Source organism: Zootoca vivipara, chromosome 1, assembly GCF_963506605.1.
Source record: "Zootoca vivipara chromosome 1, rZooViv1.1, whole genome shotgun sequence".
Classification (NCBI taxonomy): Eukaryota; Metazoa; Chordata; class Lepidosauria; order Squamata; family Lacertidae; genus Zootoca; species Zootoca vivipara.
In genome coordinates, this window is record NC_083276.1 from 20,758,631 (window position 1) to 20,775,187 (window position 16,557).

The 16,557-nt window shown below is 44.7% G+C and overlaps 1 protein-coding gene across 6 annotated transcripts in view; it reads right to left on the reverse strand.

The window, feature by feature from the left end:
• Positions 1-12,751: 12,751 nt before the first annotated feature.
• The window catches only part of UNC79 (unc-79 homolog, NALCN channel complex subunit), a 155,604-nt gene continuing 151,798 nt past the window's right edge, over positions 12,752-16,557 (reverse strand). For all 6 annotated transcript variants that reach the window (XM_035106977.2, XM_035106968.2, XM_035106960.2 and 3 more), the window contains one exon: positions 12,752-14,934. In XM_035106977.2, coding sequence (XP_034962868.2) covers positions 14,734-14,934 — 201 coding nt within the window. In that variant the 3' untranslated portion in view covers positions 12,752-14,733. The remainder of the gene's footprint in view (positions 14,935-16,557) is intronic.

The window sequence follows — 16,557 nt, forward strand, 5'->3', positions numbered from 1 at the left end:
TAAAATAAGATGACTTCAAAGTCCAGGCTTTCCATGACACGGAAGCTGTACGCTGGCTCCCTCGGCCAGTAAAGCGAGATGAGTGCCGCAACCCCAGAGTCTTCCACAACTGAACCTAACGGTTAGGGGCCCTTTTACCTTTACCTTTTTATGACTAGATAAACCTTTGACCTCATCCAGAAGCACTCTCCTTATGTTCTCATCCAAACACACCACCTGATACCTTCCACCCTGGCTCACCACACTCTCTTATCAAGGCAGTACCTCTGCCCCAGAAAAATCAAGAACTAAACGTCTGGACTTTGATATGAAGAACAGTAGACACACACACACCCCGACTCTCCCCAGAAAACAAGTATAAGGCTTTGAAACATCGGTTGCAATTATATTATTTTCACCACCACCATCTCACCTCTTTACAAGCTAATGCTGCCCCCACCTTGCACCTCACAGCAGGTTTTTAAAATTAACACAGCAGGATGATTTCACGGGAGAGAGAAAAAGAAAACGCATTACAAAACAAAACAGCGAATCCGAGCAAGATCACTCGAGGACAGTACGTCTAGTGCTGCCTGCCTCATGTAAATTCCATTATTTACAAGGCCCGGCGAGTGATTGATTCTAAGGGAAAGCAAGATCCCGTGGATAAAGCGTAGTTATTACATAAGTGCTGATAAACTGACGCCTTCAACCCGTCTGGGGAAGGGCGCTTCTGTTGTTTGTGTAATAAAAAGATTTGGAGGGCAAAGAGTCAGGGTAAGACTCTTAAGATGAAGACTAAAAGGGCTGCCATTGAAGGACTGTAAAAATGTGTAAATCCCCAACAGGCAGTAAAGAATCCTTCCGACATTTTAAAAAAAAAAATCCCTGGGGAGATCCAAACCAGGCGCATGCTGCATGTGACTGCCATCACCCAGTCACTGACTCAGCAAAACACAGCTGCCTGCCTCCTTTGGGGGTGGTGGGGGGAGAGATAGCAGAACACAAGTTATTCAGCTTATTCCCCGTCATCTTCACTGGCTCAGGCTAGGTCTGCACAGAAGCAAGGGAAGTGCTAGAATGCTGAAATGAACTTCTTCACCATTTCAGGCTGCTGTTTGGTGCAGCCCATCCTGCCACCTAGAATTCAACCTCATCAGTGGTATTCCCTATGCGCTCCCTGAAATGGTGTCATCCATTCTATCATTTCGGCATTTTCATTCTAGCAGAACCAACTTTAGAGATCCGATCATGTGGTTCTGCTTTTGACGTAAAGCGTTTTGTTCAGCCTATCCTGCAAAAGTGTGTGTGTGTGGTGGTGGTGGTGGTCTTAACCCTTACAGTGTTCATCAATGGCCAAATCTTTGAAAATTATTTATTGACAGGTGCCACATAATGCCTGTTCCACATAGAGAAGTTTTTAATGTTTGATGTTTCACTGTGGTTGATGTTTTAATTTGTTGGGAGCTGCCCAGAGTGGTTGGGCCAACTCAGATGATTAGAAAGTTGAGGGGATTTTATTCTGTTTAATCTGTTTCAGTATTTTAACTGTTGTAGGCCTTAAAGCATGGTAGTGAATATTTCTTGATTTTACTGTTATATTTTTTGTAAACCACTCTGGGGTTTGTTTGTTTTTATTACAATCCAGGGGTGTATGAATTTTATGAAACAAATAAATGTCTAGGTTGCGATTATACCTCGCTTCCCATTGCAACATGGAGGCTCTGACAATCTTCCCCCACCCACCCACGCAGTCTTTCCATCCTACTGCAGTCCACTTTTAGCAGACATGTCAGTGGGTCGGACCCCCCAGAAGCAGCAAGGAGGAAGAGGAAGGAGGGGGGAAGAAGCAGAAGTGAGAGGCACCATTGAGATGGCAGGTTTGTGAGCATGAGCCCTTGGCAGCTGTCCAACAATAGCCTGGCTACAGACAGTTATTCTTGTTTGCCTAGGCCAGGGGTCCCCAAACTACGGCCCCCGGGCCGGATGCGGCCCAATCGGCCTCCCAATCCGGCCCGCGACGACCCCCGCCGCCCGCTGCCGCCGCCCGCTCTTACGGCGCGCGGCGCGGCGACGATCAAAAAAATCGGCAAAAAATCGCCGAAAATCCGATGCACTTCCGATGCACTTCCGGGTCGGGGGAGGCCCATACGCATGCGCACAAGCGATTTTCGGCGATTTTTCCCCCGCCCGTGTGCGTGTGCGCATGCGCACGTTCGCGCACTCCCCCACCCTCCGGCCCGCTGCGCGCGCACTCCCCTGCCCTGCGGCCCGCCGCGCGGTTGGCGCGGCAGGCACCGGCCCACTGCGCGGTAAGTCTGGGGACCCCTGGCCTAGGCCACCCCATTTTTAGGTGGTGTGTGTGTGTGTGTGTGTGTGTGCGCACACACACACACACACACACACACATATCACCATCCACATACCCACTGGAAATTTCTGTAAGTGTTAACAAACTCAAGGCTGGATCTAGACACATTTTAAAAAAAAAACGTTTCAGGAAAATGCGTTGTAAAGCTCAAAATGCAAAATCACATTGCCAAAGGACCAAACTCTACAGCGCCATCTGGTGTCACAGTGTAATAACGCATTTATAACACTTTTTGTTGTTGTTTTGTTTTGTTTTTTTTCTAATGTAGCTGGGTCCCAAGTGTCTATCCTTTCATATCACTGAATGGTTAGTGACAGAAACATCAGCTTACGTTCCGAAGCTTTTGCATGCTTTCCATTAAAACCATCTTTAAATGACTTCCTAAAATTATCCCTTATCCTCTTCAAGTACCTTACCAAGCCAGATAGCATCCTGCATTGTATTTGCCTCTCGGATTTGGGCAACAAATTTAAAGATGCTTCAGGGAACTAAAAAATACATATCTGTCCTGGGAGATTTAACTACTCCATTGACAACCATATTTTAACCCGGGGGGGGGGGGGGGTACTTTCCATTTTACCCCCTGCTGCTGCTTCCGAACAGAATCTCTTCCCTCAACATGAGGGCTTTTAACAAAGACCCATTCTTTTCTGCCACAGGACATTCCGCTGCTGTCTTTCCCAATGAATCTAATCAACCTGCTGCAGTGAGCTAAATTGTTACAAATGTGAGGCTGATTGAAATTAGCGCGTCTTAACTCTTGATCCCAGTGTGAGAAAATGTGGCTTTGCATACTTAAATACCAGGCAATCTCAATAAGTCAATGGGAAGGGGGGACGGAAATAGCCTGAAGATGAGAGAGGAGTTACGCTGATCGTGTTGGAGGGATTAATAAAATACTTAGTAAATCAAAGTAACGGGGGGGAACTTTGTGTGCGAGCAAGCAGGGAGCGATTCTATTTTTAGCAGCTCCTTAGATATGAAATAGTTATAGAGATTGTGTTCATATCCCAATGCAGAGGATGTTCAGAAGCGAGATTCCAAAGGAGATTTCCAACTGTTGAAGATGTTTGGGGGTCTATATGAACTTCGTAACCACAGCTAGTGCTATAGTAGAAAGGGTCCTCTTGCGTTCTCAGAGGACACATTTGCAGCAATACTTTAACCATCAACATGTGTCCCAAAATCTTTCAATAATCTAACTGACCTATAGCCAGAAAAGTTTTTTAAAAGAAAATAGTTGTAACAAGGCTTGCGGCTCAACAGACAAGCCTTCTCTCAGGCTACTTCTATGTAACCTGGAAGGTTATTCCATTCCCAGCACAAAATATATGACCTTGATGTACTGTTCACACACACACACACACACACACACACACACACACACACACACACACAAAAATCAAGTTTAAATCATGAATCCTAATCGATGAAAGAGACAAGAAAAAAACATTCTTGAATTAGGGGGAAATACCTCCGGGAGGGTGAACAGAGTTTCCTTCAGTAATTTGCAGAGCAGTGGTCATGCTTCAAAAACTTAAGTCTTCCTAATTTCATTCAGAATGGGGAGACGAGAAAAACAACATAGGATTTTGCTTCTGTTTTGACAGGCGCATCCATCTCAAACCTGCCAGTAAAGGCAGAAACTTCTATACCCTCCTTCCAAAATATTTAATGGTGCAAAACAGAAAAGTGTTGCAAGAGAGGGAACTGACTCAGCAGTTCTGTCCTGTGTTTTGTCTTTCGAGAAGCAGATGACTTGAAGCTTCCCTACTGCCTAACGAAGTGTTGATTGTATAAAAAACCTAATGTTGTGCGTGTTGTTGTTGGTTGGGGTTTTTTTGGTACTTCAGGCTTGATTACGCTCTGATTCCTACCTATAACAAGCAGTCCCGCAGTAGCCGAAATTGCCGTTGTTCCTCAAGAAAGCCAAGGGAGTCCACTTTATGTTGGGGAGGAAAGGGGAGGCGGTAATGTTGCTTCTGTGCAATCAGAAGCTGAAGTTATTTGCTGCTGCCTCTGAATGTCAGAGGAGGAAAGGGAAAAGACTAGAGAAGGAGAAGTACAAAGTGGAGTTTGAAGCTCTACGGGTCGCTTAGAGGGGCAGGGACTCTGAGCAGCTACAACATAAATACAGATAACTTTATATGTTTGGAGTTATTTGTTTACTACTAGGAGCTGTGCCTCCACTTGCCAACCTCACGCACCACCCCACTCCTTATCAATTGCTATACCTAGACTTTGTGAAACCCCATAGGGAAACTTTTTGGCTCCGACCAAGCAGGCCAACTTTGACAGGTGGGTGGGACAATGCACCTGTCAGCCACAAGGTGACATTATGACAGTGCATGAACTACAAGTGGGTGGTCCTGGGAACCAAACCTGATGAGGAATGGCTGGAGGAAATGGGTATGTTTAGCCTGAGGAAGAGGAGACTGAGAGGAGAGATGATAGCCATCTTCAAATATCTCAAGGGCTGTCACATGGAAGATGGAGCAAGCTTGTTTTCTCTTGCTCTGGGAGGTAGGACTTGAACCAATGGCTTCAAGTTACAAGAAAGGAGATTCCGGCTAAACATCAGGAAGAGCTTTCCCACAGGAAGAACTGTTTGGCAGTGGAACAGAGGTGGTAGAAGAATCCTTGGAGGTGTTTAAGCAGAGGTTGGATGCCCATCTGTCATGGATGCTTATGTTGAGTTTCCTGCATTGCAGGGGGTTGGACGAGATGACTCTTAGGGTCCTTTCCAACTCTACGATTCTACGATCCTGTCAAAATCATTTGCGTGGTTAACATGCAGAGTTCCTGTTTGCTTCCCACAGTAGTGGTGGCAATGGAGGCAGCCCTCTGCTTTCCACCTCTTTCAACCTGCATGCAAGGGGCATGCAGGAAAGGGCTTTGCAATACTCACAAGCACTACTTGTTTAAACTTTGAATGTTGCAATGAAAAGGAGAAGGAGGTACACTCACAATGGGCTTTGTGATCCTCCTTGGCACCTCTGATGTTGGAGAAGAATGGGGAGGCTTTGAAAGCTTTTTGTGATTCCCTCTGCTGTGAGACATCTGGGGTGCAAAGAAGAAAGGTGGGGGGTCACAAAGGGCTTTCAAAGTCTCTCTGCACAGCTAGGTTCCCTCACACATGTCAGAGGCATAGCTGCCAAGTTTTCCCTTTTCTCGCGAGGAAGCCTATTCAGCATAAGGGAAAATCCCTTTAAAAAAAGGGATAACTTGGCAGCTATGGTCAGAGGTGGAAAGGAGCTCTGCAGAATGGTTTCAAAGAGCAGTTGGGGAGGAAGAAACGGAAAGTGTTCATCCCTCTTCAAGCAAGGGGCACTCCTTAGACCTTCCATTTCCCTGTTTAGGGAAGTTTTTAATGTTTGATGCTGTACTGTTTTTAATATTCAGTTGGAAGCCACACAGAGTGGCTGGGGAAACCCAGCCAGATGGGCAGGGTATAAATAATATATTATTATTATTATTATTATTATTATTATTATTATTATTATTTCCCACTGCAGCCAAATGAGGGTGAAAAGTCAGCCCAACAGGAGTAGGATTGAGGGCAGAAGAAGATCTTCTGCTGAAAATCACAGTCTTCATTAACTACAGTAGCAGAAGCACCAGGATCCCAAGCTTGTCAGGGAGGAGGAAAGTGGTAAGCAGCACAAAGTATTGCTGCTGTCAAGCCTGGGGCCCTGGATACTTGGGGCTGGGGCTCCAAGGTAGAGGTGCTAGTTCAGCTGCAGGGCTGTTGCATTCTGCTCTGGCTTCCCCTCTGTGGCTCACCTGGGCTGCCTATTCACCACCTTTTGATGTGCTGCAGGTTGCAGCTCCACCTATCTGTGACAAGCAAACAGCAGTGTAACGACACCCTTATATTTTTATTATAGAAAAGGTCAAGGTGCCCCAGACCATTAGGTCCGGTCACAGACGACCCTGGGGTTGCGGCGCTCATCTCACTCTATAGGCCGAGGGAGCCGGTGTTTGTCCGCAGACAGCTTCTGGGTCATGTGTTCAGCATGACTAAACTGCTTCTGGAGAACCAGAGCAGCGCACGGAAACACTGTTTACCTTCCCGCTGGAGCAGTACCTATTTATCTACTTGCACTTGACGTGCTTTCGAACTGCTAGGTTGGCAGGAGCTGGGACCGAACAACAGGAGCTCACCCCGTTGCGGGGGATTCGAACAGCTGACCTTCTGATCGGCAAGCCCTAGGCTCTGTGGTTTAGACCACAGCACCACTTTATATTTTTATTATATGTGTGATATATTTTGGGAAGTTAAGGTCATAAGAAGGGCCTGCTGGATTAAGTCAGTGGCCCATCTAGTCTACCATCCTGCTCCCACAGTGGCCAACCAGATGCCTATGAGAAGAAAGACCTGAGTGCAAAAACTTCTCGCCTGCAGCTTCCAGCAACGAATTCAGAAGCATACTGCCTCCAACCATGGCGTGAGAGCATAGCCATTGTGGCTAGTAGCCATTGATAACCTTATCATCCATGAATTTGTCTAATTCTCTTTTAAAGCCACCCAATATGGCATTTTCATTGATGCCCACCCCCTATCTATGTTTGGAATGTTATTTCCTAGGAAAATCCATACTCCCAATTGTTGCCTTTTTGGCATCAGGTTCATACTCTTCTGCTCTCCTCGTTGTTGTTTTTTAAGAGCTGTTTTGAAAGTCTCTGTGTGGATGGCTAGTGGTTTTAATATATGCATCTGATGGCTCACTTTCATTCTGTGTTGTATTTTACTGTGCTGGTTTGGCATTTGGGGTTTTTATTGCCGGCTGTCTCTCGAGTTTATAGTGCTTTTATTGTTGCATAGTCTTCTTGTTTAGGGGTTTGTTTTCTTTTTATTTGCACAACACCGAGATAATTTGTATTGTCAGGCATCTCATAAATGTCGTGAAATAATAAATAACTGGGACAGAGGGATCCTGGTTACAACTCTGCTCTCCCACATGCCAGTATCTCTGCGCTTGATCATATCCAAATAAAAGCCAACAGAATGAGCAGAGTCATTGCCAGTTGGGGCTATTTGGATGAACTGGATGAAGAACAGGGAAATGCAGCCTTAGCTAAGTATATCTCCGTTAATGCAATTAATTTGCAGATGGGTATTATTAGGCAAACCCAATTTTGTTTCAATGAACAAGGTATTAAGATCCCACTCATAAAGTCAATAAGCATCATCCCCGAGAAGATTGGGAGAAAATGAATTAGCGTATGTACGCTTCCAGGATACATAATGGTAACATCCTGATCCAGAAAATGCTTCATTTTATAAGTGAAAGTTGGAAAGGCTTGCACACCATCCAACAAATATACTGCTCGCTCTCTCCGTTTTAATCTCATTAAGCCGAACGAAGGGACATTATCTTAACGTCTCTGAGTGTCATTAGAAAATTCAGTTGGCCCAGCTAGGAGATTGCCTCCTCTCTGGGGTTGGCAAGAAAAGCTTTAGAAAGGTATCTCAAGTGCTTGGATTAAGTGATTTGCAGCCCAAGGCTTGCTGTGCCAGCACACCAGAGCTTAGAGCAACCCACTGCAAAAGCACAACACCACAAATGGGGCCACCACTGTTTTGCTGGACAGAGCTCAGGTGGGGGTTTTCCTGTTGCTCCAGCTCCCCATTGGGGAAAGCTACAGATCTTTGATTTCTGTCTCATGAAGCTGCTGAAGGCACAATAACATAAATATCTGCAGGGAAGTTGTGCTTATGTAAACATTTATATACCCTCCAACATTTCTCCGGTGAAAATAGGGACGCCCCGTTCCATAATGATAATTTAACTTTACCCCACACATCTTACTGTTGGGTGATAACACCGAGGCCAGTGCCTCGAGCACACGACTAGCAGAGTCCAAACAGAAGCTCAGCCTTCTAAGCCTACTTTATTGCTAATTAAATCAAACCGAACAGAACAGAAAACATGGTTTCTCCCTCTGTCTTTCTTCCTCGGAAAGAAAACTGCAAAAACAATAGCTAACCTAGCAGTTTGAAAGCACGTCAAAAATGCAAGTAGATAAATAGGAACCGCTACAGCGGGAAGGTAAACGGCGTTTCCATGTGCTGCTCTGGTTTGCCAGAAGTGGCTTTGTCATGCTGGCCACATGACCTGGAAGCTATACACCGGCTCCCTCGGCCAATAATGCGAGATGAGCGCGCAACCCCAGAGTCGGTCACGACTGGACCTAATGGTCAGGGGTCCCTTTACCTTTACCTTTATACAGAGTGGAAACAGCATATCTATCTGTAAGGGGGACTCCCTACAGGGAGCCAGCCCCCATCATCCTAATGTCCACCTCATCTAGTACAGAGAGCACCAGTGGTTCTGAAGCAGCCAGAGGGGGAGGAAGAGACTCGGAGGGGGAGAGAAATCAGAGTGAGGAACAATGGGAAAGCTCGGAGGTGGAGGGATGCAGGCAGACGCTTAGGGATACTGCAGAGCCAGGGAACTGACTGCTGAGGGCATCGCTCCTTCCGGCACCAGAAGTAAGGAGAGCACCGCAACGTAGGTCAAGGGGGCAGCATTTTGGGGTGCCCAGACTACTTTGCTGGCGTAGGAACAGACGTACGCCATTGCCGGATTCTGATTCGGGATGAGAGGTCATGTTTTAAGCTGTCTCTAGACTGTAAATAAATAGCACAATAAACTTCTTTGAAGACAAACTGGACTCAGGCGGAGTTACTCTAGAGTAGCCACGACGACCCTCTGACACTATCTTTCCACTCACAAGACTCCAATAATCAGTGCTGGAATGTAAACAGACATGTGACATGTAACAATCCCACACATGTGCAGCACGGGAGAAATGGAATTCTCAACACTTACTGGGTTTCCACAGCCACTCTGGGCAGCTTCCAACATATGTAAAAACATAATAAAACATTAAACTTTTTTTTTAAAAAAAAACACTTCCCTATACAGGATTGCCTTCAGGTGGCTCGGGGGTGGGATAACTCCATACCCGCCAACATTTATCCAATGAAAATAGGGACATCCTAAGGAAAAGTGAGACATTCTGAGATCAAATCAGAAACCAGGACGGCTTCTCTAAATCAGGGACGTCCTTGCAAAATAGAGACACTTGGCCCTGTATTTCGGGTGCAAATGTTTAGGGCATACTTCCCCAACCTGGTGCTTTTCATATGTTTTGAGATACCACTCCTGTCCAGGACAGAGTTAGAGTTCTTTCTTTACATGGTGTAATGATTTGCAAGGTCTGTGGGGGAATGCACAACTTTGGAATGAATGTGATAGACAATGATAGCAAGTAGTCAAGCCTGTGAACCCTTATTGGCTAGGATTACTTGCTGAGCATTGAAAACCGGGGGGGGGGGGTGGGGGGGGAGAGGGAGAGAGCCTCTCAAGAAGCTGTGTGTGTTGTACAGCCACAAAAAGGTAGCATTAATAGGGCTTTCATACACCCCAGGAATCACTTCTCTCAAGTTCCAAAAATTAACCCGCAGAACATTCAGCTAAGCCGCCATTTGGCATCTGTTACTTGGAGAGAGAACATTTTATGTTCTCCTGGGCATTTTAAAGTTCTTGCTTAGAGGGTTGTTTATATATTTTTATTGTTTTAGCTGCTGTGTGAGTTGTAAGTCACCTTGGGTTCCTTTCAGGTGGAAAGGCAATTCATTTTTATAAGAGAAAATGAACAAACAAATCAACAAATAAATAGGGACTCGAGCCCCAAGGTCCCTAAGGTATACCCTTACACTGGCAATGTTGGGCAACACAGCAGTCTGGAATTGTATTTAACCAGCTCCTCATCAAAGCTGGCAAACCAACCATGACCGCCAGTTTGATAGACGTAATGGAAGGCTAGGTCAACTCTTTCCATGTATAATTCAGTAGCTGGGCAAACAAAACGCTTATGGCTTTTTAATATTTTACTAGCTTTCAAAGAGGTAAAACAGTGCATCTTGATAAAAAAAAATATCATAGGTGATTTTGTGGTTTTGGCAGGTTTGTGCCAAAGAGATTCTGCATGGAGTATTGGCGGCTTTGAGCTACGTCCAGCAAATCGCTTGCACATGTCATTAGATAGGATTAGCTGGTTGGCTGCATGTAGTGACTTTATGTCATTTCCCACAGTCAGATGACTCAAAGGGTTGCCTCCACTCTGTTATCACTAAGGTTTCCATCAGCAGAATGGGGAGGGAAATAATATTTGGCGATTCTTACTCTCTCCTGCAGCTCTCGCACCCCAAAGCTGCCCCTGGGGGTTAGTGGGGGGCAGAACAGATATAGGGGGACATGGGAGGCTCCAGGAGGGAGGGGAATTTGCTGCAAACAGCTATCCCCATTCTGCCTGCTGTCAGCTGAGTGACAATTCACAGTCTGCACATAAGAAGTTGAATATTTATCTCATTAAGACAAATCAAATGAGAGCCCTTCTGTACGTTTGGATGAACAAAGTTAAGTTTCTGCGACAGGGAAACTTTCCAAGGCAGATCACCTCCAATTTTTGCTAAATGGTTGGTTTTGGCTTTGACTTAAATGCTTTAGCTGAGATTCCCGCATTGCATGGGGTTAGACTAGATGACCCTTGGGTCCCTTCCAACTCCAAGATTCTATGATTCTATGATTTTTAATGAGGTTTCCCTAAGGCCAGCTTTTATTGCCACAGGCACTACCTGAGCTAGAAAGGACTTCAGGATTTGCAGTCCAGAATTTCCTCCAATATCCCTGCAACCAACTCTTTTTTCAAAGACAAATGTTCCAGATCTTTGTATGTAACACATGGGCATAACCCTCCAGGCACTGTAAAGAAAGCCTTGATAGGTTTAGGATAAAGAAGACACTCAGATCTGCCAGCTGCTCTGGTTTGCTGGTTGGTGGCTTCATGCTGATTTACAAAATACTGTACTTACAGTAGCAATACAGGAACCTGACATGTTGTGTATTGTCAGGTACCGATAAAGACGTCCCTATTATTTATCCAATTAAATAACACCCTTCAGATTATGTTCCCAACCCAGGCATGCACACACTGATTTCTTATTCTTCTTTCATGAGTTCATGCTGATCCAACAGTAACCACACCCCTGTGGTAAGTATATCAAAAGGTTGATTTCCCTGTTGATTTCCTTCCCTCGTGCCTTGTAGAAGAGCATTCTTGGATCAGGGCCAATGTGTATAAATTTGGAGAAGATGGAGGCATTTTAGTGGACAATGTCTGAGGATGGCTCTTCCAAGTGTCAGTACAGCAAATAATTGGCATATAATTGCCAAATGGTCCCAAAATACGGGTGCCCACACTCTCAACCCTCTGCTGCTCTTTGGGCACCCAAGCCATGTAATAGGAAATGTTGAGGAATGGGATATCTGGGTTTGAGTGCTGTACTTCCTCTCCAGATGACTATCTATCTACCTACCTATCTACCTATCTACCTACTGTATCTATCTATCTATCTATCTATCATCTATCTATCTATCTATCTATCTATCTATCTATCTATCTATCTATCTATCTATCTATCTATCTATCTATCTATCAATCATCTATCTGTTGGTCTATCATGTTATCTTGCCCAAGACAACCCAAAGTGGCTTACAACCAACCAACCAATTACTCAGGATCCCCCCCCCGTAATATTTTATTAAAGCTTTACATAATACAGTAAAAGAAACCAATCTCAAACAAACAAACAAACAAACAAACAAACAAACAAACAAACAAACAAACAAACAGAGGAGAAAATGCAGTCCTCTCTTGAAGGTAGATCTTCACCTTTGTCTCACACAGAAGTGGGAGGACTCTCCCAGCTCTCACCTGAGAGCTTCCCTTTCTTCTCCCAGCCTCCCACCCTGGGAGATCTTCCCTTCCCAGGGTCCACCAGCCAGCCATTGCCTTCATGTGTGTAGAATCCCCGCCCCCATTGACCCAGAGTAGAGGACACAGAAAAATTACTTGAGATCCTGAGCTTGGGCAACTTATATAAGCCCAGAGAGGAAGGAATGCAAAGGCTTATAATGCTCTGATGAGTTGCTTGTATCCCTGGGGTGGTATGATGGAAAGGTAGAAACAGGTCCTATGGGGACCACTCCCCCTGCAGGCACTGGGTGCCCACGCTAGGAAAGAGCACCCACACACCTAATTACTCCACCCTGAAACCCTGGGAAACTCCTGCTAGTCAGTGTCAGCAACAGTGAGCTAGATGATCTGACTTACTGTAAGACAGAGTCCTATGCTTCGAATGTTTTCTAAATGTGTAGTTTCATATTTTTCTGGCTGAGCACATGCCCCAACTGCATTTAATCTGCTGCGTAATCTCCTGCAAGCAAGCAAGGGTGCAAAACCCACACAACCTTCACAATGGAGAGTAGTTTTTGCCACTGCCGTACTGCAAATGACGACAAATCCAATGTAACACACTAGTGAGTTTATTTGAAGGAAAATAATAACAAATATTATTAAGAGTAGTATTAAAGAGTTGTTCACTTTATAGCATTTTAATATAAAGCTTAAAATTGTGTTCTTTTGTTCAGCAGATTACAGCAATAAATACAGTATATCTCGGCTATGTATACACAGAAAAGGTTATATTTGAATTACAAGGTCTTCTTCTGTTGTTAGGCTCTGATTCAAAGCCCAATGCAAAGCAACAATGGGCTTTTTTATACATTTCAGCAGATCAGGCTGTCTCAATGCTATTAAAATTTGCTTTTAAAAAATATTTAACATCGCTTTCTATGCAGTGACTCTATAATTTCTATGTACTATATGCAAATCTACAATCCCAAACCTTTTTCCCAGGGGAAGCTAGGAAGTTTGCGTTCTCCCTAGTGACCGCGGGAATGGGACTAGTTTTAAATCTTACAGTATACAAGTATTTAAGAAGGAATAAAATACAGGATTACTGTACAGGTAGTATACAGAGGGGTGCTGAGTAGCTTGAGGACTGCAGGGAAGTACTAATGGTGAAACAATGTTAAAGCACTTAAATTTACTTAAAATGAAAAAGACAACTAACTGTTTAGCCACCTAATTTCTAAGTGCACTTTTGTAAGAATGCTCTCTACAAGCACGACTGGCTTCAGGTTTCTCCGATCCCCCAAAGCAAAGTGCCAGAACAGACTCTAGAACCCTTACGTTTTCAACTGCCTTCTCACCTACCCTCCCTTGGAGTGGTTAATGTGGAAGGTTTTCTCTCTCCTGGGATGCCAAAGGAGCAATCCCAGAGAAGGATGGCTAAGGGGTCATTGGATGATGCAGCTTTCCCCACCCTCGCCAGCGGAGAGGGAGGTCCACTTCCAGAGGCCTCCTCCATTGCTCCTTTGGTGCTGGAAAAGCCTGGGAAGGCTGTGTTGCAGGGGCAGGTTGGGGGAGGCCTTGGATCTGCATGATTCTAAATCCTCCCATTTCCCCGATGAAGGAGGAGACCTAGGTTCAATCCTGGCAAGTCTTAGGAAGTGGTGGATCCTCCATCGCTGATTCTCTCAACAACCCCTTCTCCACCTTCTCTGTAAAGTGGCAGCTCTCGACACACTTCCCTGGGACTAAGCCCCATGGAATTCAATAGGCCTAACATGCATAGGGTTACTCTATAAGGGGCACTCCTGGACCCGCAGATCATGGGCCAAGGCCCAAGGAAGTGGTCACCGCCATTTGGAAAAGAGAAAAGAAAGAACACCTGCAAAAATCCTCATTATATAGGGTCACTATCTTAAAGTGACAAGGTTTATTGCATTACTGAGTTTTGAGTTTCAAGACGACAGCAGCAGCAGCAGCAGCAAGAAAAGCACTGAGGAGGTTTCTAAAAACCCTGCTTGTTTTAAAATAGCAGCACAGAGCACTCCTTGGTATCGGTGAGCACAAACAACGGTGGGATTGAAAGATATTAAAAGTAACAAGCAGAGGGAAGAGTAATTTCTTAGGGTCGGGTGGGGGTAGGGAAGAAGGTAGGATTTTGAAGCACACACAGTTTAACATCTTGCTACGCGCAGGCCTCAGGCAAACATAAGAAGAGCCTGCTGGATCAGGCCGATGGCTCATCTGTTCCAACATCCTGTTCTCACAGCAGAGAACCGGATGTTCATGGGAAGCCTGGAAGCAGGAACCAAGTGCCGCAGCCCCCGCCCCCGCTGTGGTTTCCAGTAACTGGCATTCAGAGGCACACTGCCTCCCTCATTTGGTGGACCCTCATTATGAAGAGGACATTGGACTGTTACCCACATGAGCAAGTACATATTTGTGGTTAGGAGTGGATGCAGCCAGACCGCCAACTTCTGCTATTTGTATACACCTACCAGACGAAGAAAAAAAAAAGTGTAGCTACAGTACTGTTTTTAAGGATGGCCTTTAGTCTTATAGCTTTTAGCCCTATTATTGCTAGTCTAAGCAGAAGGTTCTGGAAGGTTCTGCCCGGTTCATAACGGATAAAACTGAGAGGCTGCTTCAGACGACTGGATTTCCACTTGAGCCATCTTAAACTGGGTGCACTGCAGCCACTTTCGGAGGACGGTGAAGTTGGTGTTCATCTGGCCCGATCCCTGCAGCATCCTAAGGCTATGATGGTTCACGTTGCTCTGGATCGCTTGCAGGCGAAGCTGCAGCCCAGCAGACAAATGCTGTTAAAATATACAAAAGGTGGGGTGGTTGTTTTTTGATTTGTTTGATTTAATGAACATGTCAGAGTGCTCTGTAAATTAATAGTTAAAGTTTTTTTATAGATCAACCTCTTCCACACCCGCCCAATGCTCCTATCCCTTCCTTTAGATTCTTTTAGATTCTTTTAAATTCTTATAGACTTTTATCTTCACCTTCTGTTTTAATACCTTTTAGCTTTCCAAAACACTTTTCAGATTTTAAATGACTGTATCCCACCTTTTTATGCTGGTCTCTGACCGTAATAAAGATTTGAATTGAACTAAATTGTTTGTTTTGATATATCAGTCATTTTTTAAAATTTTATTTTAAAAGGATTTCAACCATGGGCCATAAAAATCAACTTTCAAACAATTGTTTAAGGAAATGTCATTCTGAAATAAAACAATCAATATTCACGCCCAGCATAAGACTGGGGGGCGGGGGGAATCCCAATTTTCCTCTACTCTCCTTATTAATTTGAGCTGCTTTGAAACTGCAAAGAGGTGCAGGGGCTTTTGTGTTAAGCACTGTAAAAGTTTAATTTGGAGTGGGAAGAACTGAAACAAATTACCATTCAGGGTAAAATCATTCCCCTCTCCTTCCCTTCCTGGCATCTTCCTTAAACTTAGAGGTGCATGTTGCACTCTTGCAAAGCTACTTCCTCCCCCCAAGCAATGGAACTGGACAGCACTGACGAAACCGTGCCCTCTGGTTGCATGCTAGACCTGTCAATCACAGACTGCTCATGTTTCCCCTGTATCCTCTCACCCTGGCATTATTGGTAAATGCAGAAGACACTGCATTTTCATGCAAACACTAATGTCTGTAGCATTTTTTTTATGTCTGGATTGCAGAGGTGCCACAAAGTCCTTTCTTCGACTCATGCCTCCTTATAGAGTGTGAGCTGAGAGGGTTAATAGCTCAGCAGTCGTCCTGTATCATGGGGCCTGTTCTCATATAAACAGGAAGTACCTGTGACGTGTCATGTAAACAGGAAACAGGAACTGTATGTGTACTGTTGTAAACTTTCTGTCATATATGGGATTGTATGTTTTAATTCTGTGTGTTGTGTGTCGAAGCATTCAGCCGGGATGCAGCAAAATACTCCGGGCTGTTTGCCTTAATAAATCTTCTCTGTTTTAATGAACAAGGGAGTGAAAGTGAGTTATTTTCTCAGGCACGCAAGGGCACTGAAAGCTGGATAAGACTTCCGCTGCAGTCCGCTGCAATTAGACTGTTATCTGAACTTCAGAAGGAAAATTCCGGGACGTTTAGAAACAAGGTTTGATTTTCGTGATAGAAGCATGCTGGGCAAGTATGCAACACAGCCAAAGTTGTTCGTAGGCAGATCGATTTACTCTGCTATCCTTCTGTCTCACAAAGCTGTGTTTACTGTTGTTTACCAATTGGAAATTGGACAACAACATTTCTACGCCTCTGATGAGCCCCATATAATTCTGAAGCATCCTGCTACACCTTCAGATTCCTTTGACTCCAATGCGTTCCCCTATTTATCACAGGCGTGCAAAATCAACAACTTATCTAGCTGCCACAACCTAAGACAATGAGGCTATGAAAGTGTGGCTCTTATAAGTCCCCTCCAT